The sequence below is a fragment of the Petromyzon marinus genome, chromosome 27, assembly GCF_048934315.1.
Source record: "Petromyzon marinus isolate PM22_M1 ecotype Great Lakes invasive population chromosome 27, UKy_Petmar_22M1.pri1.0, whole genome shotgun sequence".
Classification (NCBI taxonomy): domain Eukaryota; kingdom Metazoa; phylum Chordata; class Hyperoartia; order Petromyzontiformes; family Petromyzontidae; genus Petromyzon; species Petromyzon marinus.
The window spans coordinates 6,768,435-6,791,015 of NC_133693.1; the positions used below are offsets into that span (position 1 = coordinate 6,768,435).

Here is a 22,581-nt window from a genome sequence, read left to right on the forward strand (position 1 = left end):
TTAACTCAAATTCTTCGAAAAATCTGGTCAGCTCGGCCATAGCAGTCTAAAAAGAGTGTTCTTGCACAACAAAGTAACCGGTCAACACAGCCAGTTCTAATTTGATTCACTGATCAGTTCCTTCTTGGACAATACAACTCAACATATTTGTCAATAACACTGTGGCTTTAAAAAAATATAGATATATAAAATCGGTGACGATTCATAAAATGACCCTCCCACGATTTATTTCCTAGTGTGGTGCACGTGGAAGTCATGGTAGCTGCAAGGAGCCCATAAATGAGTCATATACAACTTAAATTAATTGGAAATACTTTATTATCATTACATAAAAGCCAATGCTTGTTGCATGAACATGAGCATCTATTTTAGTGAAGTATTACATTTCTAATTGTCATGGTAGTTCTTGAGTTCCTTTACTTCGTGAGTTAGGCGCGGAGAGACTCCGCAGGCAGCAGAGCGAGGGTCGCGATGAGCAGCGTCAGGAGCAGGTGCAGCCAGGTCCCGTGGGGGTGCACGCTCGGGGCTGCCCCCTTATCTCCGGACTTCGTGGTGGGTTTCGTGGTGGGTTTCGTGGTGGGTTTCGTGGTGGGTTTCGTGGTGGGTTTCGTGGTAGGTGTCGTGGTGGGTTTCGTGGTGGGTTTCGTGGTAGGTGTCGTGGTGGTTTCCGTGAGGTTGCAGGGGGGTGCTTCGGGGTCCGCAGGGATCTCGGGGATTCTCTGCCCGGGGAAGGACTGGAACCCATTCTGCGAAGGTGTGGAGATCGTGTTGAGAGTGGGAGATTGTACGGAGAGATGGAAGAGGAATTTGAGGGGAACAGATTGTTAAACACTACTACTTCAATACTCTGAGTTCTGCTTGAGTTATGACTAAGTTTTGTGGCATCAGCAGCATTGGCTAGAAGAACTCTTGACATTGACTTGAGAAATACTGTACATGTGTGTAATGGGCATATGTGTGCCTGTGTGTAATCCCAAAGTCTTAATGCTTTAATACTCTTTAGAAACCTTGACATAAAGCTTTCGTGACTGCAGGAATTCATATTCTTTGGGTCTTTCGGGTAAAGTCACGTAGATAGGATCACATAAAATAACAAAATAACGAAAATCGAAAAAAGACCAGATGGCTCAATGTCTACAAGAAATCCACCCATATGGATGCCTACCTAAAACTTGACTCCCACCACCATCCATCCCAGAAGAATTCCCTCATCAAAACTCTACACCATAGAGCTCGATATATTCCTGACCATCATCACTTAGCCAGCGAACTGGAACACATACACCAAGCTCTCAAGATGAATGTATATTCAGACTACACAATCTGTAAAGCTATCACCCCAACCAGTGGGAAAGAACCATCTGAGGACCCAATCAAAACAATCACCTTGCCATACATAGCAGGGGTCACAAAAAAGATTTCCAAAATCATGAACAAACACAAGATCCAGGTTCGATTTAACACAGTACATAAAATTGGTGATCTGATCCCATCTGTGAAGGATGTCATACCCCGGCGTCTCCAAACTACGCTGTGTCTGCGGGACTAGTTACATTTGGGGAAACTAAGTGACATGTCTCGGACCGTGTTCGTAAACATAAGGCAGATCTCAAACACGGCCGTGGCTGATAATTGTTTTAATGTGGTGGGCTCACGCGAAATTAATTTCTCCAAGACGAATGTACTTTAAAAACCCACTGGCTATCAAAAAAGATTCGTTCATGAAGCCATCCATATATACAGACACAAACACAATTTCAGCTGAGAAGATGGGTACAAACTGAGCAATCATTGGAAGGACATTATTAACCAGTTTAAGTCATAACTGGCTGTGATGTTCCCAGCCTACCACCTTTCGATGTTAGTTGTTATTTTCGGCTCTCTTATTTTTTACATTAACAGATTAAATTTCTTACCAACACAGCTACCTCATGCGCCATCCTCGAGGCTGCTGCTTCATGATCTTCCATTAACATGTTAATCTCTAACATTAACATAGCAACCTTGGCGCACTCGCCGTGAAGGATGCTCGGCGATCTTGCATTGACATGCAAATTTTTGCCTGCAGCCCTTTGATTGGTGGAAAGCCCACCACCGCCACTGCCGCGACCCACCACCTGCATTGGCATTGGCTGCTGACATTTGGGCTATGCCCATTTCAAACCTTTATAAGCAGTTGTCTTTAGAAGCTAACCCCCCTTTTCCTGATGACCGCATGTGTTGCGATCGAAACGTCGAAGATTTTTGTTATTTTCTTTGAACCTATCTACGCGACTTTACAGAAAGACCCAAAGAACACTCTTTAGAAAACTGTAAATTCACCCCGCAAAGTCAAACCAAGCTAGAAATAGCTCTCTTTGCCTGCAATTTATGGTTGGCATCAACTACCAAAATGTCATCCTTCAACCGATGTTGCCGTCAAACTTCTTGTCATTTGGTAAAAACAATTTTTACCAGCCCCCCCACTCTGCGCTCTTCTCACCGTGTCCGCGTGCACCGCATGCTGCTCGGCCGTGCGCGCCGCCATTTCCACGGTGCGGATAGTCTGCTCCGTCCAGTTCACCTTGTCATAGACTAAGAAGATCGGCTTCCCCTTGTCCTCCACAGGGGTTATGATCAGGTGTGGGTAGCTACTGCGAGGCGGACAATAGAACGTACAGTAAAACCTCAAAAAGCTCGACTCAGGAAGGTCAGTATTTCGAGTCAGGAATACCTCGATAAATACACACGTAAATAAACAACAAAGAACTCCAACCGGAACATTGCAAGAGCCCTCCATATAGAATATTTTGATCCCCTGACAAATAAATGTTCAGTCTATAATTTTAATGGTAGGTTTATTTGAACAGTGAGAGACAGAATAACAACAACAAAAAACAGAAAAACGCATGTCAAAAATGTTATAAATTGATTTGCATTTTAATGAGGGAAATAAGTATTTGACCCCCTCTCAATCAGAAAGATTTCTGGCTCCCAGGTGTCTTTTATACAGGTAACGAGCTGAGATTAGGAGCACACTCTTAAAGGGAGTGCTCCTAATCTCAGCTTGTTACCTGTATAAAAGACACCTGTCCACAGAAGCAATCAATCAATCAGATTCCAAACTCTCCACCATGGCCAAGACCAAAGAGCTCTCCAAGGATGTCAGGGACAAGATTGTAGACCTACACAAGGCTGGAATGGGCTACAAGACCATTGCCAAGAAGCTTGGTGAGAAGGTGACAACAGTTGGTGCGATTATTCGCAAATGGAAGAAACACAAAGGAACTGTCAATCTCCCTCGGCCTGGGACTCCATGCAAGATCTCACCTCGTGGAGTTGCAATGATCATTGAGAACGGTGAGGAATCAGCCCAGAACTACACGGGAGGATCTTGTCAATGATCTCAAGGCAGCTGGGACCATAGTCACCAAGAAAACAATCGGTAACACACTACGCCGTGAAGGACTGAAATTCTGCAGCGCCCGCATGGTCCCCCTGCTCAAGAAAGCACATATACATGCCCGTCTGAAGTTTGCCAATGAACATCTGAATGATTCAGAGGACAACTGGGTGAAAGTGTTGTGGTCAGATGAGACCAAAATGGAGCTCTTTGGCATCAACTCAACTCGCCGTGTTTGGAGGAGGAGGAATGCTGCCTATGACCCCGAGAACACCATCCCCACCGTCAAACATGGAGGTGGAAACATTATGCTTTGGGGGTGTTTTTCTGCTAAGGGACAGGACAACTTCACCGCATCAAAGGGACGATGGATGGAGACATGTACCGTCAAATCTTGGGTGAGAACCTCCTTCCCTCAGCCAGGGCATTGAAAATGGGTCGTGGATGGGTATTCCAGCATAAAAATGACCCAAAACACAGGGCCAAGGCAACAAAGGAGTGGCTCAAGAAGAAGCACATTAAGGTCCTGGAGTGGCCTAGCCAGTCTCCAGACCTTAATCCCATAGAAAATCTGTGGAGGGAGCTTAAGGTTCGAGTTGCCAAACGTCAGCCTCGAAACCTTAATGACTTGGAGAAGATCTGCAAAGAGGAGTGGGACATGCGTTTTTCTGGATTTTGTTGTTGTTATTCTGTCTCTCACTGTTCAAATAAACCTATCATTAAAATTATAGACTGATCATTTCTTTGTCAGTGGGTAAACGTACAAAATCAGCAGGGGATCAAATACTTTTTTCCCTCACTGTAAGAACCCCATTCAATGCAGTGCTCTTGCCAATAATATTTGGTAATCCACAGCAGCAATTATTCAACCAGAGTGACTCGTTTAACAAGCTGATGAAACCCAAAGGTCAAAACTGTCCAAGTTAGCTTCTTAAACAAATGCCGATATTAATCTGGAAAGCGAGTAATTGGATAGACTAAAACATGTATGTACTGTATATGAGGAGTCAGTCATCTCAGTCAACCAACGTTACCTGGGTGTGTCCCGTGACCTCCTGTCAGTGAGTCTTGGACACGTGGCCTCTTAGTGCACCTGGCCTGGCAAAGGCGCCATGGTGACATCACCGCCATTTAGTGGCGAATGACAGCTGTTGTTTTTGTGGAGCCAATCACAGAATAGAGTTCTGATATATATTATCTTTGACCGGCAGTGATCAACAGCAATGAATAATGAGGAGATTGTGTTCTGGGCATAAGAGTTTGGCTCCAGGCTGTCCCAAAGAATGGTGACAATTGCTTCTAAGCGGTAGTGGTAAATGAGGCATCGCAGAAACTTGTTTTGACGGTTGACAGGCCTGGCCATCTTAGTGGGTATGCTCTTATTAGAATCATAATCTTTATCCTGGAGGAATCCGATGAGCTAGGAAGCTCTTTTTCACAGATGTCCAGTCGGGGAAGATCAGCAAGTTATAACAATAACAATACAAAAAACTATAGGAATGAAAAATAGGGAAAATGTAAGCATGTCACGATAAATAAATATAAATCAAGTGTATAGGTACAAGTTACATGAGTAGATATTGGCGTGCGCGCGCGTGGTTGAATTTCTCACGGCATGACGGTGTATCCGAAGGCGGGTGCCACCTGCGTCATGTCATAGATGCTGAGGCAGCGCGACACGTTCACCTTGGGGTAATAGTGCAGGAAGCCGAGGCACATCTCCTCCTGGGTGCTGAGCCCACCCTGTGGGGAAAAATGGGTCGCTGAGAGGTCAAGGCTCATTTCCTGCAGGGGTGATCGAACTTTTGCAAACTCCCAAGCTCTGGACCACTTTGCCTTTGCTCATAAGACAATCATAATCGTGAGATTTCTTTAAGTCTGTCTTGGAAAACTCGCCTCTTTAAACCGGCTTTTATCCACTCGTTCTGGCCATTTACCCTGGTTTTGTTTATTTTCTGCTTTCCTTACATGGTGCATTGGGGATCAACGGATGAAATGCACCTTACAAAATGTGAATTATTATTTTTAGATTATGGGGTAGGCCAGGGTTTTTCCCCACCACGGGACCACTCTTCCATGTTTACCAATCCTCTACGTTCAATTTGCACGTGCCTGATGATTGCCAAGAACATCCAGCGAAGCACGTATATAGCTCGTATTTAAATGTGCATGTGCTATCCCTCGTAACAAAAACAGCGATCGCCCAAATGTACGTAGAGATCTTGTGTGTCGATGTGCATACGTACGTTTGTGTCTCACGCACACATACCATCTTTAAATGAGTACCCGGTGTAGTGTGTAAACATTTAGCACTGGGGAGACATAGGCGGCCGGGCGTGGTGTTGGCCATCCACCCCCTGTGTGTGCCGTTTCATTCCCTTGAAGTGCTCCCTAATATAACTTTCCCGACAGTCTGCAAAGGTTATACGGGGGATCTTCATCTTTGTATTTGTCTCACATGATATGTAGAGCGCTAAGTTTGAATTTAAGATATAGACCTTTGTGCCATGTGTAGTTTACCGTGGTTGTAATGGATCGTTCCTGGCTGTTGTAGAAGCACTCTGTGATAATGGAATCGCCCTAAAATTCGAACATGAGATAAACATTGGGCATACAACACAGGGTCAAACCAATGGATCAACATAAAAGCAAAACTTGGTAATTTTCAAATACTGTATCTTTAACTGCTTTACAATGCATTTTTTGTTAAATTTACATACGTTTGTAATTGGCACACCTGACCCTATACCTATTATGTAAAAATATATTATTAAATAAATTCGTGACCACCAATCAACCACAATTCATCCATTCGCTATACAGGAGAATTGATACCTTTTTATTCCTTAAGTAAGTCAAACTCAGTTTTATATATAGCGCCATTCACACAAGGCCTCACAGCACTATATAACACAAGTAAAAACCCTTATCATTAAAACTGCGAGGAGAGACATATGCGAAAGAGGAAATAAATGTGTTTTCAGATGAGCCCTAAAAACTTCGACTATCTAAGCGTCCCTAACTGGACTGCAGTAAGACATTCTACAAACGAGGTGCCCGACGACTGAAAGCTCAATAACGCATTGAACGCAGATTTGTCCTTGGTACACTTAGGTGGCCGGATTTGGTGGATCGAGCATTAAACCTCGTTTAAAAGGGGTTTTCTGTGGTCACACTAATGGCAGCTGGACCTTTGGCCAACATGACTTAGTATTTGAGTTAAAAATTATCTGTCCGTCCAGTTGCAGCAGCTGGTCCCACTTGTGGATGATCGTAATCGGCCCCAGGTACTCACGGGCATCACGGAGACGAGCTCCTTCAGGTAACGCGTCTCCTGGAAGTTGAAGTCGTAGCCCATGTCACGACCCAGGTCGCTGATCTGCTTGCCGTCCCTGGCCAAAGCAACAGTGAACACTGGGATCAGTATCTGTACAATCTGTTCTCCTATAACGCGCGGTTTTCATAACGCAAATTGTGTATAACGCGATTACTGTATTAGGGGACACATTTGTTATAACGCGGATGCAAATTGGATAGAACAGAACCAGGTCGCGCGAGTAGGAATAAACGGTTGTAAAGCTGCCTCGGCGTAGTATCACACAAGGCGGGATGCTGCTGGATGCTTCTAGATGCTACCCACGTGCCTCAGTCTTTGTTTAGCCTGCATATGCATCTCACGTGTTATCACGGACTGTGCTTTATCCTATATTATATATTATTTATTATAACACAATTTTTCCATAACGCGGTGTTCTTCAGGAACGCAACTACTGCGTTATAGGAAAACAGACTGTACTCCCCACCTATAAGATAAAGCGGTTTAGAAGTATAGTAGACTCGATTATCCGCGCTAATGATGGGGAGGGCGGCCGCGGATAATTAAAAATCGTGGATATTCTGAAAATATAAATTTTCCAACGATCTATGCGCGTGCTCAGTGATACCACTTTCCTGCTCTCGAGCAGAAGACTCCGCTCACTAAGTGGACAGCAACAGAGCCACGCCAATCAAAATCAATCAAGCGTCACCCACTCTTGTAAAGATATGCAACAACTGTACTGTAGCGGCGATTACGTGGATTTCGGATGAACCGGAGCACATTTATTCGGTTTAAGCACGTGACTTGTAATAAACATGTCCAAGAATAACAATGTATAACTGTTTCAGATTATTAATTTGGACTTAAGGGAAACTCCATGAGTTATTAAGTTATGTCAAAATCTCAGGTGCGTGGTTAATCCGCAAATTGGATAAACCGTTTGCGGATAATCGTGAGTCTACTGTACAGGAAAATCTTGCCCGACATCCAAACACTTGTTATCGACATCCAAACACGCGTTATCGAACGCGTGTTTGGATGTCGGATTCCTCCAGGATAAACAAACATTATTATTCTGTTTCGGCTACACACGGTTAGTTAAACATAGAGGGTGGGGGGGGGGGGGTGATCATTTCGGACCCAGGAATGCAACCCTATTTTTCCCACGAGGTCTATTCTTTTTATAACGCGGTTTTGCCCAACACGACATTTTCCATGAACGTAACCCCTGCGTCCGGCAAGGTCTGCTTGAGCGTTCACCAAATGCACATGTAGCATAAGAGAATGTGAGGCTGTGCTGAGAAGGTTCAGGTCCATAATGCAAACCACTGCAGCACTGCTTCCTGTACAATATGAATACCAAGAACTATTCTTTTTTACGACTTACATACTTTATTCGATAAACGCTGAACAAGTTCTGCGCATTTACAATGATGTGGCAATGCGGCATGACCCAAGCATTGAAAGAATAATAATCTTTATTTATACAGTACTGGAGTAGTCCGATGAGCTGTAAAGCTCTTTTTCACAGATGTCCAGTAGAGGCTGGTCAGAACGTTACAACAACAAACAAAACAAAAGTATAGAAAAGGTAGAGGAAAAGTAAACAAAAGTGAGAAAATAATGCACAGTGGATGAGGTCCCAACAAACTTGTGCAGATCCCATAAACGAGCGTCACACTCACCTGTAGTGCCGCACCTGGACGGCTCTGCCCAGCAGGTGAGCGTGCAGCATCGTAGCAAACACCTTCATCTCTCCACTCTGCGTCGCCTGTGTGAACATAACGCCCATTTTCTCTGTGGCCGTAGCACTCCTGTGGTCAGGCCCACTCTCAATAATGGACTTTATATATTAAAAAAAGGTCCCACGTTTACTTTTACCGTGTCTGTAACTTGTAGTCTTGAGGTTTTGAGTGTGAGTTATGAAAACATTGCCGATAGTTTGATGGGGGACGGGTGATGTTGGCGAACGTGCTAAAGAATGTTTGTTCGTTTGGGAGGTAGGAATAAGCTGAGAGGTCATTTAATGGTGTGCTACACAGAGGTTATTGCCTACAAACCACTCAAAATATGAGTTTAACACGTAGGCTTACGCAACCAGTATTATTCATAATAACGGTTTTTTGGGTTAGATCGCGTTATTTATGTGTCGCAACCCTCCACCACCCGACACAGCCAATCAGTAAAGCAAAATGTGTCACGTTTACAAAAGACAAATAGTTCACTATCTTAGCCCACCAGTGTGTTGGAGAGTGAATCCACAACATTTACAATTTGAGCACGACGTTTCGCTGGAAATTACATCCAGTATCTTTGGGGGATTTGCCATAATAATAAAGCCATCCACCTGCTTCCGGTCTTAAATAGTGCAGGGTGACGTCATCATTGTTAAACTCCATCAGGATTCGAGATCAGAGGCGGAGGTGGGGTTGTATGCAATTATGTAATAATAATTGGCTGATTACTGATCTAAGACCGGAAGCAGGTGAATGGCTTCACTATTTTGGCAAATCCCCCGAAGATGCTGGATGTAATTTCCAGCGAAACGTCGTATTCAAATTGTAAATGGTGTGGATTCACTCTTCAACACACTGGTGGGCTAAAATAGTGAACTATTTGTCTTTTGTCAACGTGACACATTTTTTTACTGATTGGCCATGTCGGGTGGTGGAGGGTTGCGACACATTTATAAATAACGCGATCTAACCAAAAAACCTGTATTATGCACTCAAAATATGCCCGATTTTAAGATGAAGACGGGGCACACTGAGTGTGATTTAGTTACGGGCAGTATATAGTGTAGCTGCTTTAAGTTGGGAATGCCGAGTGGTCTTTTCCATAACCACTTAAAAGACATTTGCACAGAGAAGAGGCCATTGTGAGCAGATGGGGATTGGGGTGGATTGGATGTTTTGTGTTGTGAGAGATTCCTCGCCTCTCTGCCGGGCGCCACGCGCCTGGGTCGCGACATCGCTCCCTGGAGCGGCAGCGCGGCTCCGTCCGAGCCGACGGTGGCGAAGCCCCGAGTGGGGCAGATGCCGTAGTTCGTGTAGGAGGGTGCTCCGGGCGGGACGAAGTGCATGATCTGTACGTCGAGGCCGGTCTCCAGCACCCCCGCATCGTACGCACGCAGCTCCGGTGTTATGTAGAAGCGGAGGCCGGAGTTGTCATTCACGCCTGGAGTTGGGTGGGGGTGCAGAGGTGCAGGTAAATTACAGTGCGGCGTTTCCTTGCAGTTTGTCATTGGCAAACCTCAACTAAGGTCTTCTAGACTTTTCTCCCTCTGTCTCTGCCACTCCATCCCATGAGCTGGCCTTTCTTTTTCACGTAAACTTTGTCAAAGCATTTGCCTTCGTGGACGCTAAAAAAATTGTCCCCCCTCTTCTCCCACGTGTCCATTTAGGACCGCACTCAATATCAATATTTCTATTTTGGGTGATTCGTGCACTTTACTTTGCAAAGGCCTTTCTCAGTAGATATCTTTCTTCACTTCAAACTGCATTTGTCCGTATTGGTGGTACACTGGTGCGGGGAGTAAAAAAAGCTAATTTTTCAAAATTATTACTTATTTTATCATGATTCGCAACCCGGGTCGTACAACCTTGGGTGGTGTGTCAAAATCAGTTATCGTGATGTCGAAGCAGTCAGAAGACGAATGCTAGTTCAAATTTTGATTCTAGACTATTTTATGAGGACCGTGTGTTATGCTACACTAGTGTACCGTCAATACGTCCATTTAGTGCATAAACTGATTAGTCTCTTGAGCATTTCCTCCTCAGTCTTTAATTTCCCAAATATCACAATCTATCATTTACATCTACCACGTCTTTTTGTAAGCGCCTTGTCTCAAATTACTCTACTCCATTTCTCCTTGCACTGTGTCCACTGTAGAGTAGTCTTTATCTTTGCCCTCCCACCTCCTTTGTTTCACCTTCCTTCCACTCGACTTCCTGGATACGTGCAACTCTTACGGCCCCTGACTCCGTGGTACATCAACAATCTCTCTACCCTTACCAGTCCAACTCGCCGCATGCCATGTCGCAGATCGGAGTGCCACCACCTTTGCGTCGTTATCTTATTCATCCTCAGTCGTGGCACAATGTGGGTACCCCTCGTCCACGTCCCGCAACAGTTGGGGATTCCTGCTGCACGTCGAGTACATGGTCTTGCCCACAAATATCTTGCCACTCTTGTACCTTTCTACGTCGCATTCTCGCCCTTTACGTTCTCAATCTTTGCCGTCTCTCTCTCTCTCTCTGTTCCTCCTTCTCCTTGTGCTCAATCCATGCTTTCACTCTTTTTCCCTTCTCGCCTCCCTTGACTGGAACAAACTACCCCGCCACATTAAGCAGTCACCTTCGAGAACTAGTTTTCCGCTCCTCATTCAAAACTCACTGATTTTCCGTTTCTCACCCATGGCCCCTTAATCTTCCCTCATAACCACCACCGTTCCTATTCCCTCTTCATATTCTCATTACATGGCTATTACTCATTCCCCATTCATTTATTCAATTCATTATTTACTGTGATCAATTTCGCTTTCACCGAATTCACGCATCATCACAGATTCGCCCCCATTGCTTCCTCTCTAATCTACTTTGTTAACCTCATCTTCAACATTACCTTCATATGTCCCTTTCTTAATTCCCTGTAAATGGCCTTGGCGAAGGCGCTATAAGATAGGATGTCTTGGCCGCATCTTCGTTTGTAAATCTGAGTTTCTTGATTTCTATTTTTTATTGGCCTTTCATGTGTCCCTTTTTATCGGCATGTAGCGATACTCTATGGAAAAGAACGAGCAGGGCAATGGACTGGAGTTTGCCGTCAGCTGAAACTGGATTTGGAGCACGGATATTGCCAAATTAAGAAAATTCAAGTACATTCAGTAACACAGGGCACAGGCGTTATTGGATTGTGGGTGTTCATATGGAATTAATTTATCCAGTAGTAGATCTCGAACTGGTGATGGTAGTGGTGGCGATGAGTGAAGAGGTGGATAAATAGGGGAGTTAATGACCCATCAATCCATTGACTGGCATGGATTGTTCATCCTTCAATAAGTGCACCTAATCAGATAACGATCAATGTTTTTTTTACGTCATATTTAGTGTGTTCATGCGATCCTTCCCCACCGAGAGGCTGCTAAATGAATCGCAACACCCCTCCCCCCCTGATTAGCGACACCATGCTTCAAGGTGCGTCCCGTACTTGACACTAGCCCGGGGTTGTCGTAGTGTATCTCGATCAGGACCATCTTGGGGTCCCCTTGCGCGCCCAGCGAGTACCCGGCCTCGGGGGGGTAGTCAAACGTCTGAAGCACAGGCACACACACACCACTGGTATAACAACATTCCTCATAACTTCACCACTACCTGTACTTAACTGATCCTGATTGCGTCTTGACAGCAAACTCCAAATCTTAACTGAGCCTATATCTGGTGAAGTGTCCTCGGCGTTGCCAAACAATGGCAAAATGCCCAAAAGCATTCATTGTCTTCTGGGAGTCCCAAGACAACGGCAAAGGTCCACACGATTGCCAGAAGCATTATTAGGTCGCTACCAGAAATGGGGAGACCGTGTGGTCAGCACTGTGCTTGTTCAAGCCTCAGTCACGTATGTCTCCTACGTGTGGATGCTGTGTTTAGGCAGACACTATTTATGTGGAAACACAAGCATGAGCTCGGAAATGAGCACAAGAGTTATGGCAAAGAAAAATAACTGATACCTGTACGTAGCCAACCGTGATAATTAGCCAACCGTGATAATTAGCCAACCGTGATAATTAGCCAACCGTGATGATTAGCCAACCGTGATAATTAGCCAACTGTGATAATTAGCCAACCGTGATAATTAGCCAACCGTGATAATTAGCCAACCGTGATGATTAGCCAACCGTGATAATTAGCCAACCGTGATAATTAGCCAACCGTGATAATTAGCCAACCGTGATGATTAGCCAACCGTGATAATTAGCCAACCGTGATAATTAGCCAACCGTGATGATTAGCCAACCGTGATGATTAGCCAACCGTGATAATTTGCCAACCGTGATGATTAGCCAACCGTGATAATTAGCCAACCGTGATGATTAGCCAACCGTGATAATTAGCCAACCGTGATAATTAGCCATCCGTGATGATCGAGGTGGAGGCGAATGAAAAATAACATCATGCGACCTCCCTTGTCAGTCTCAAAATATAAGAATAAGCTGTATCCTTTCTACCAATAAAACAGGTCATAAGATGTTATACCAAACATAAACCTTTTGCAAGTAATCATGTCTGCATTAACCACATATACTTGTGGCGAATATGCAAGCAAACAGAAAACACGTTCTGATAGTATATGATGCATTGTCTTTGAAGCGGAATGGTCCACACCAGAGACAGCTTTCTTTAGAGACTAGTCTCAAACAGTGTGAGACCAGAGGACGCCAGAAGACGAACAGCATAAAGACAATGCACTATCATTATTTTGAGGGCTCTGTATAAAAACAAACTAACGAATTGTTGGGACAAGTGCTATTAAGCTGTGTTTACACTGTCCCCTGGCGGACGGACTGACTAGTCCAAGCTGAGAAGCCAGACTGACCCAGCCAGCAAACTGGCAATCGTCCCAATTAGGCTATGCAGCAGGAAATATTGCATGATGGTGATGATTGTATGTTTGTTTTATTCTAGTATGCTGTATTTGTTTGTTATGTGTTGTCTATCTTGTTGTATTCATTATGTAAGGGAGACACCTACACTAACAACTCCGCCGACAGCAAGAAGCCCACGGAAGTTTCCCCAAGGCAGGTTTCTCTTCTTCACCAGCCAGCAAAGACCAATCACTGGGACTGTCCGCATGGCAGTAGGATGGCACCACAGGCTTCACTCGCCTGAAAACAGAGCCTGCCCTCCGAGTAGGCGGCCCGGACAATCTGCTAACACTGCAAAGTAGGTGTGGCTGTGGTTCCACCATTACATACACACATCTCTGTATCTAAATTAGCTCAAGGTTCGCGTAAATCACGTGGCCATGCTGAACCCCTCCTCTCTCCACTGTGAAAAGAAATGCCGCTCCCAAACCAGAATCCACTTTCCTTCCATTTCCATTTCTTTCTCTTCTCTCTGCCCTTTCCCACGCCTGCGAGTTGGCAACACTCTATTACATAAACATGGAAGAGATGGGGATTCGTTTACATCTGCTGAATGCCTTCTGACAAGGCAGGGTATGGCACCTCCTCAACGCCCACTGCACAGGAGTGTCACAGCATCTGTTCGATCCACCGACCCTCGCCTCCGCAGTGCTGTATTTACAGGCGGTGCGCCACCACCACGCCTGGTATTTCAAATGCGCCAGCACGCACACAGACACACGTACTTGGCACACATGCAACTGGCGATGCGTGCGTGCGTGCGGGGTTACCACGCACCCCGCCGCCAATGGCCCACGCGGCGAGCACGGAGCTGCAGGTGGAGAAGGAGTCGGGCATGTTGGGGTGGTAGCACTGGTGCGTGACTCCGACGTGGGACGCGTTCACGTTGTCCAGGCACACGTACACGAGAATGTGGTGCACGAACGCCTCGTTGCCGGCCTGGACGATGGGCTGCACCTGGACGCACAGTGGAGGGGGTGCACACGTGAAGAACGCGTGGGGTGGACGTGCAACACGCGGTTTCCAACTTTGGCATTTGGTTTGGAACCATTGAGTCAACGTTGGGCCAACGTTTGACTAATGTTGGAGCAACGTTGAGCCAACGTTGCATGTTAAAGGGGACGCAGCATTGACGCCACTCCCTAAAGTCAATCACCTTCAATGCACCCTCTACATCATAAAATCTTCCAAGCCAAGCGGGATTTTGAGCCTGCTAAGCATCTGATTGGGTGGGCGACTGCTTGGGAATACCAGCTGTACACCAGCTCGCAACCATCTCCAGCCTACGTCACTCGGTTGTCATCGCTTAGAGCTTCACGCATTCCTGTTCAGATAATGTTCTATGGGTCGTGTCCTTTGTTTACCCAATAATGTCCCGCTGACTCTTTTTTTTCCAGGAGGGTCCTGCATTTAGAGGGGTTTTTTTTGCAAGTCTATTCTTATATTGCTGCTCTAAGAGAGACATTTGGTCGTGAAAGCACCCCCGCCCTCCCCTACCTACTGACCCCCCCCCCTTACCCACCACTATTAACAGTGGAAGTGTGTGTGGTTTTCCCCGCTGTCAACCTTGATGAGGTGATTTTTCTTGCTGAGCTTGGGCAGAGAGACGAGCTTGCACGCGTAGAATGTGGAGGCGGCCGGGATCGGGTACTGGAAGCGGACACGGCGAGGGGAGACAGAACCACAACAGCTGCTGTTCAGACAATGCCTCGTCAAGCCCTCGTCTCCAGGTAAAGCCCACTGAGCTGAAAGCTCTTTTTTAAGAAGTGACCTGGCCACAAATGATAGCTCAACGGAACGGGTTATCGTGTGGAAATTTATGGCAGGAAGATTAGTTTAAATGCACGTTTCTAAATGTGAAGGGAAGAACCGGAGGGCCCGGAGAAAATATCACGCGACCACAGGGAGAGAGACACGCAAACTCCAAATATACAGGCGTCAGGGTCGGAATCGAACCCACGACCTCCTGCATACTAGGCAAGGCAATTAACATCTAGCCACCGTGGCGCCCCATCCAAGAATAACGTTTGACTATCATTGAAACATAATTCATAGCCCGGCTCATGTGTTCACGGAAATGCTTGAATGCCAGTTTCTCAGCGGGGTAAAAATGGACAAATTGGCAGAATGTAGTGGTGTTTTGTTGACTTTTTTCTAGTAAAAATCAGTTGAAGATGTCGCTTCGTCCTACAAGCTGGAAGCTGTACGTCCTACAAGGCATCAACACGTGGGCGTGACCCGAGTAAGGGTCTGACCCTTCGTAGTTGTAACTCCTCCGTATGGTGTGGTTGGCTGAGTGGTCACCACCCTAGGCTGTATCTGGTCAAGGGGCAGTTACCCCTTTGTGTATTACGTGTTGATATAATAAAAGTGTTGCCTCTAAAAAATAACGTCTGCGACTCAGTTGTACTCACTACATATATATTATTTTAGTTGCACCGTGTATTGGGTTTAGAGGAAGACTGTCTCACGGTGACCGTATCAATAAAAAAAGATGTAAAGGTACAATACTCACAATTAGATTATCATGCGTCTTGCTTTCATGTGCATGCCAGTTAGCAAGCAAGCTTGGTGGTTAAATTTCGATTTAAAGCTTTCGTGACTGCAAGGATTCATCTTCTTTGGTTCTTTCGGTAAAGTCATTGAAGAAGGCCGCTTGTGTTGTGGCCGAAACGTCGTGAGAATTTTATTGTGTTATTTTATTTATTAATTATTTTATTCTCATTCTACGTGACTTTACCGAAAGAACCAAAGAAGATGAAGCCTGGTGGTGTTCAATAACAAACAACAGCAGTAGCGCTACTAGATTTCACGCTGTGTATTTTTCGGAAATGTGTTTTCATTTGTAACAATGTTATTATTGGCACTTATGGTTAAGTGTTGGACCCTTTTTTATATAAAATGTTTTCAAACATTTCTGCTTGTTTACCTGTTGATGTTGGGTTTCCTTGTGGCCGACCAGGTACCTATGCGTCCCATAATGCTGCTCTCCCCCCCCCCCCCCCATAGTTGAGCCCCTAATCTCTAGCCCGAATAGTGAGGAAGGAGGGACATTGACAAACATCTCTTTTGCATTGAATGATACCGATCACTGACACTTATGGCCTCGACACCCATGACACTTACCCCCAAACGATCTATGTAGTAGGCTGCTGCGGGGGATATTTGCCCGTGCGTTATTTGGGGCTCACACACCTTGTCAAATGTCAGGTCAATGAAGCTGTGCTCTTGAGGCAGGGGCTGCTCGGTGGGAAATCCGTTGCTCAGCAGCTGGACGCTCTTGGAGCCCCGCGTGGCCGCGCCGTGGTACAAGATCTGAGTCTCGCTCTTTGGGTCATCGGCGCTGTAGGCCCAGATCATGCGCACTGTGTCCTCCTGCCGGACAGATGCATAGGTGGGGGGTGTGATGGCGCACGCCGTTTCTCAAATAATAATCAGTAATAATTTTAACTTGAAGCACGTTGCACGGTATCCGCTCGCTCTCGTAGAGACATAATGACTTGCGGGCGAGAGGTACCCACATGTATGTGGAAGGAAATTGGAGAACCCGCAAAAAGCCCACGTGTGCGAGGAGGGGCACACTCTATCCCATGCCGATGGAGCAGGTGAGGTCCACATTGTTTGCTCTACCGCAGTGGTTCTTAACCTGGTGTGCATCCACCCGCTGGGGGTGCGAGATGCCCTTTCTGAGAACCAAAGGGGTGCAAGTTGCAGTAGAGGTTAAGAACCACTGCTTTTCTGCCTTCTGGCGAGCCAAGGGTGTTGGCACATCCTCGACATCCAAGGCAGTAACCCTCGCTGCCTTCACAAACGCTGGGTTACAGGCAGCCACGCGCAGCAGAATAGCCGCTACCATGCCATGTGTTCTCAATTACAAGTTGCTTGGTATGACGATAGAATGGATGCCAATTATGTGCACACGTCAGCCCCATCAAAATTGAACTGCATTGCTCACACGGAGGACAAACATGTGCGCGACCCTTTACGATACGTTTTGCTGAATAATCATACATTTAGGACGCGCTAGCTAAATTTGATTGGAAGTAAGCTCAACGTGGCGGATGCCACACATTCAGAGACAGCTTCAATTAAGAAAATACCCGAAGAAAGAAATGTGTAAATCACAGCACCAGCGGCTGTTAGGGAAAAAACCATGGTCTGCTAAAGAGCACGTTTTTCTAAGAGTGCATGTGTTTCTATGTCTATGTGTATCTATGTGTGCACCTGTGTACATGTCTGTGTGTACACGTGTGTGTGTGATCATACGTGTGTGTATGTGTGTGGGAGCGGTGGTCTAGCGGTTAGCGCTACGCTGCGCTCCGAACCCGGAAACCCGCTCAACACGGCCAACATCAGTTACGATTATCTGAACCGATCCTGGGCCTCCCTTAGATCGACTCAGCCTCAAATTAGTACCTGGTCCGGTGTGCAAACATCGCCACTGGGGAGACAAAGACGGCCGGAATTGGTATTGGCCACCCACCCCTTCGTGTGCCATGCCTGCCTTCATAGGTGCTCGCTAACATCACTTGCCCCAACAGTCAATTAAGGTTATACGGGGGATCTGTCGTTTGTATGTGTCGTTGTGTAGACTGTCTCTATCAGGGACGTTCGGTCAGCGGAGGCAGGGGAGGCAGAGCCTCACCTGTTATACTCCAATGAAAATAGCTGTTACGAAAAGTAAAAAAAGAACAATCAAATAAAATAAATATTAAGATTTTTCCACTGATCTGTGTTATATATGTAATTTCTGTACGATTGCAATCATGTTTATAGTCAAAATCGCCAAATTTGCGGAGCTCCGCTGCAAATACAGGAAGAGACGAGAGGTGAGGCAGCGACGAGCTCAGCCTCCCCTCTGATTGCACAACCCCTCAGTAACTGGATGGAGCACGGGCAATCAGCGCGTGCCTGTGACTATCTCAGTGTGTCACCAATGTAATGTTTGTAGACCCCTTCATTTCATGTCCTCGCCTTCCATAGTCCAGGTAACTTATTTCACGTATGTGTATGAAGATATTTAGGCTCGCTGGTCTCGTCATGAAACTGCAATGAAAAGGCACCAGGGGAGGCAGCTATCACATCTGCCTCAGTGAGGACACGCCCCCCTCAGTGAAGACCCGGCTCCCTCGGTGAGGCCACGCCCCCTCCGTGAGGCCACGCCCCCCTCAGTGTGTGAATCTGGCTCTGACACTACGAGCCAGTGCCTCCCCAGCCATTGACCTCACCCCACGTCACTGGTCTCTATGTGTATGCGTGTGTACATGTGTACACGTGTGTTTGTGTCTACACGTGTGTGTGTACACGTGTATGTGTACACGTGTGTGTGTGTACAACAATGGCGGTTGTTGTTGTGTGTACAAGTGTGTGAGTATACCCGTGCGTGTGTACACGTGCGTGTGTGCACACCGTGTGTGTGTACACGTGTGTATGTACACTTGTGTGTGTGTGTGTGCAACACGCACGGTGATGTCCCTGTCGTTGGCGTCGCACGTGCGCAGCGCGCGCACCACGCGCATGACCGTGTGGGTGCCGTTCTCGCTGAGCCGCACGAGTTTGTAGTCCTGGCTCGCGTCCCGCACCAGGCTCCGCTCCCCCTCGATGTGTGCGTCCTGACCGCACAGCAGCAGCGCAATGCGGGTGGGGGTAGGGTAGTAGAGACACACGGTGCATTGTTTATCAGAAGACAAGACTACTCTCAAATCATTGAGATTACACCCCGATCTGGGAGAAAAACGCTCAATCTTCCTCGATCTGCAACTGATGCTTTTTGGTTTACGACTGCACATGTATGTTAGTGAAGACAACGTTTTAGTGACGAGTCATGTATACATGGAATCGCGTGTGGAAGAATTTAAAGTTTTCCGATTAATGTGCAAATTATGATTGTTGCCGAGGATAATTGAGCATGAACGATACCGAAACCACTTTGGTTTGAGTGGGGTGTGCGTTAGTTTGATGTGTGGTCCGTGTGATGTGTATGTGATAAGTGTGATTTGTGTGAGTGTGATAGATGTGTGTGAGATGTGGTGCGTGTGATGTGTTGAATAACTACACGTGACATGGGAAGCGGTGGCCCAGCGGTTAACGCACTCCGCTATGAACACAACGAACTGAGTTAATTTCCCAACCACGGATAGCATCAGTGGCGAGTGATATCAGAACCACTCATTGGCGTCCCTTCCCCTCCACTAACCCGCGGTGATCAACGCGGGGGAGGCATTCATCCAGCACTGGATTATTATTGTCATGCTTTCCTGCTGCTTTCAAACGAATCGGCTTGCTCAATGCAACGGCACATTTACACGGCCCTATATTTTGTCGAATAGATATTTTCGAAAACACTTTAAGATAGATGCATACCTGTTGGAGGCGGTGAATGCAGAGGAGAAGTATTTAAGTTGTTGTCATCATTATTGGAAACCTAGCGATATACATGTACATTTTACGAAATTATAAAAGTGGGTACAGCAACAACGATGTGGATTATCGGGAATGACAAATCACAAGGATCATCTCTTCCGCCGTTACGATCGCCAGCACCATTGCCATGATCATCATCATGACCAAGACCATAGCCTGTCATCAACTTCACCCTCATCATGACTATCACCATTGTAAACGCGTGCGTAAATATATCAAGATTGAGACCAATCGCTGAACAACTAAGATACGCGGCGTAACGGGTGGCACTGGTGACAGTCATTGTGATCAACATCACGATTATTTGTTATAACGGTGAAAGCGATGGTCGTCATGGTGAATGTGATTGTGTCCTAAAAAGAACCGTGACCAGGAATCGAACCCAGCTCACTGGTCTTTCCTCGTGAGGACCGCGCCGCCTGCCACTCACCACGAGGTGGGTAGCGGCTGCGCTGTCCACCCACCCGACCACCACGTCAGAGCCGGCCATCATCCCCGTAGAGCTCAGCCCCAGGCCGACCCAGCCCCGGGTGCGAACCCGAGCCTCCAGGACGATCTGGTCGCTGTCGAACGCCCACGAGACGTGAAATTTGTCCGGAGATAATTCGGTGCTGAACGTGAGGTCGGCGTCAGGATCCAGGGCACAGGACACCCCCACGGCCATCATCACCACCATCACCACCATCGTCGTCATCCTCGCTGGCAGGTCGTGGCGAGGCATAACTGCTTGTGACTGAATTTGTCTGATAATCGATGAAAATCGACTGTGATGATCAAAAAAAGCAATACTTTGACGACACCTAAAAATTTAGTCTTTTTTATGTTTCCAGATGTTATTTCTTAGATTAAATTATTCTTAATAAGTATGCCTTAAAATAAGAGGAAATTCTCGGCTGCTGATGTTGATGTTGATCTTGCTTGGACGAACGTGCACATGCGCTGTCTCTCTGTGTGGAATCTACCTTATATAATGCCCCTTCTTGGTAAGGTGTTGCAATTGTAGGCATCATGAGTCAAGGCGGGGTTTTAAAAAAAGTGAACCAAGGCCAATGTAATCGCACATGTTCCCTTATCTATGCTGATACGAAGTCCAAAAGTTATCTTCGTGTCATATTAACGAGCAACTATTTAGGCAGGATTGTGAGTATTGTAGGACCGTAGGGATGGTGACGGAGTAGAGTGGCAGTGGATAGACCCTGGCTAAGCATTATGATTAAGGCGACAGCGGAACACAAGGGGGTGTTGATGGGCATGGCCATGAAAATACTGAGAAACACCAAGGCACACAAACACAGAGCTCTAGCTATCTTTTTTTCTACCAGGTGAGAACTCAAGAGACTAGGATCTGTCTCATTTACACGAGCGACCTAGGTCACAAAAGCCACATAAGCAAGAGCATAACAACTGTCGTCCGTCACATTACAGAAGAAATTGTAAACGGCGCAGAAACATATAATCAATATTAAGTAAAATACACATTTTCTTGGTTCTTTCGGTAAAGTCACGTAGAAGGGAAATAATAAAAATAATAAAAATAAAATAATAAAATTACATTATCACGACGTTTCGGCCACAACGCAAGCAGCCGTCATCAGGTGTAGAAACAGAACTGTCGGAAAGACAGCGTCCTCATTAGGACGCGGCCTCAGACAATACACAGCCGTCCTAATTAGGACGCTGTCTTTCTGACTGCTCTGTTTCTTCACGTGAATACGGCTGCTTGCGTTGTGACCGAAACGTCGTGAGAATTTTATAATGTTTGATTTTTATTATTTTATTATTTATCTTCTACGTGACTTTGCCGAAAGAACCAAGAATTAATATTCTTAGCTCTTTCGGTAAAGTCACGTTGAAGGGAAGCAATACAATTATAAAATATATATAAAACAATACAAATTCTCACGACGTTTCGACCATAACACAAACGGTCGTCATCAGGTGTGTCGGTTTGCATACATTTATTTATTTTTAAACGGTGTATTTATTTATAAAAAAAACGTCAGCGCCACGCGCTGCGATTTGGCAGTTTATTTAGAAGGACTAGTCCATCTATGTTCTGAAAAGAACCAAGAATATGAATCTCTGCAGTCACGAAAGCTTTAAATCTAAATTTAAAATACACATTCTGTAGCGAAAGTTGGCTCAGACGAATAACTTAAAACATTATTGATCATATTAAGTTACAGAAACATTAAAACAAACGTTGGTATAGAGTGACGATTGCACTCGTGTGTAAATAGACGAGGATATATGCTCAGTACAACTACAAGTGGAGTTATCGCACCGAATCGACGTCTCACCATCACATTGTGATTCAACATGGGGCAGTAACCAGGGACATTTTTGAAGTGATGGAATTCGAGGGGTTAGGACCGTTAACACAGAACGAATGAGATCCATGTGATTTTGTTTTTTTCCTAGGTACAATGCACTCCCCGTGTAACCTTATTTCAGTGTTCTTCACTAATTTTCAGTAAGGGGCCACTTTCGCCAATAAGACATCACCAGTGTGAGGGCCTCCACACATTTGAAACCATTGGCGGTTTGACATCATGATGGGGGGGGCTGTTGTCACGTGTTGTGTATTGTCGGGGGCCGCACGTCAGGGGCCGCACTAAAGGCCACCAGGGGCCGTCAATGGCCTGCGAGACCTGCAATGAAGAGCACTGAAGCCTTGGATGATGCAGGTTGCAAGTGTAATTAAAATTATGAAAACAATATTTCATAGCCCTTTGTCAATCCACTGCTGGATGAAGGCCGCCCTACACCACGTTGGTCGCTCGGGATGCTGGAACACACTTTATAGCGCTCGTCAGT

The 22,581-nt window shown here is 45.9% G+C and overlaps 1 protein-coding gene across 1 annotated transcript; it reads right to left on the reverse strand.

The window, feature by feature from the left end:
• Positions 1 to 300: 300 nt before the first annotated feature.
• LOC116946702 (DBH-like monooxygenase protein 1 homolog) lies at positions 301 to 20,724 on the reverse strand. The gene is made up of 13 exons (XM_076070061.1): positions 20,195 to 20,724; positions 18,807 to 18,953; positions 16,537 to 16,716; positions 14,908 to 14,991; positions 14,119 to 14,298; positions 11,910 to 12,012; positions 9,637 to 9,878; positions 8,387 to 8,472; positions 6,678 to 6,774; positions 5,903 to 5,962; positions 4,995 to 5,125; positions 2,483 to 2,633; positions 301 to 746 (listed from the first exon to the last, which is right to left on the reverse strand). Exons 1-13 carry the CDS (start codon positions 20,483 to 20,485, stop codon positions 429 to 431), a joined length of 2,070 nt encoding a protein of 689 aa, XP_075926176.1. The 5' UTR covers positions 20,486 to 20,724; the 3' UTR covers positions 301 to 428.
• Positions 20,725 to 22,581: the final 1,857 nt, after the last annotated feature.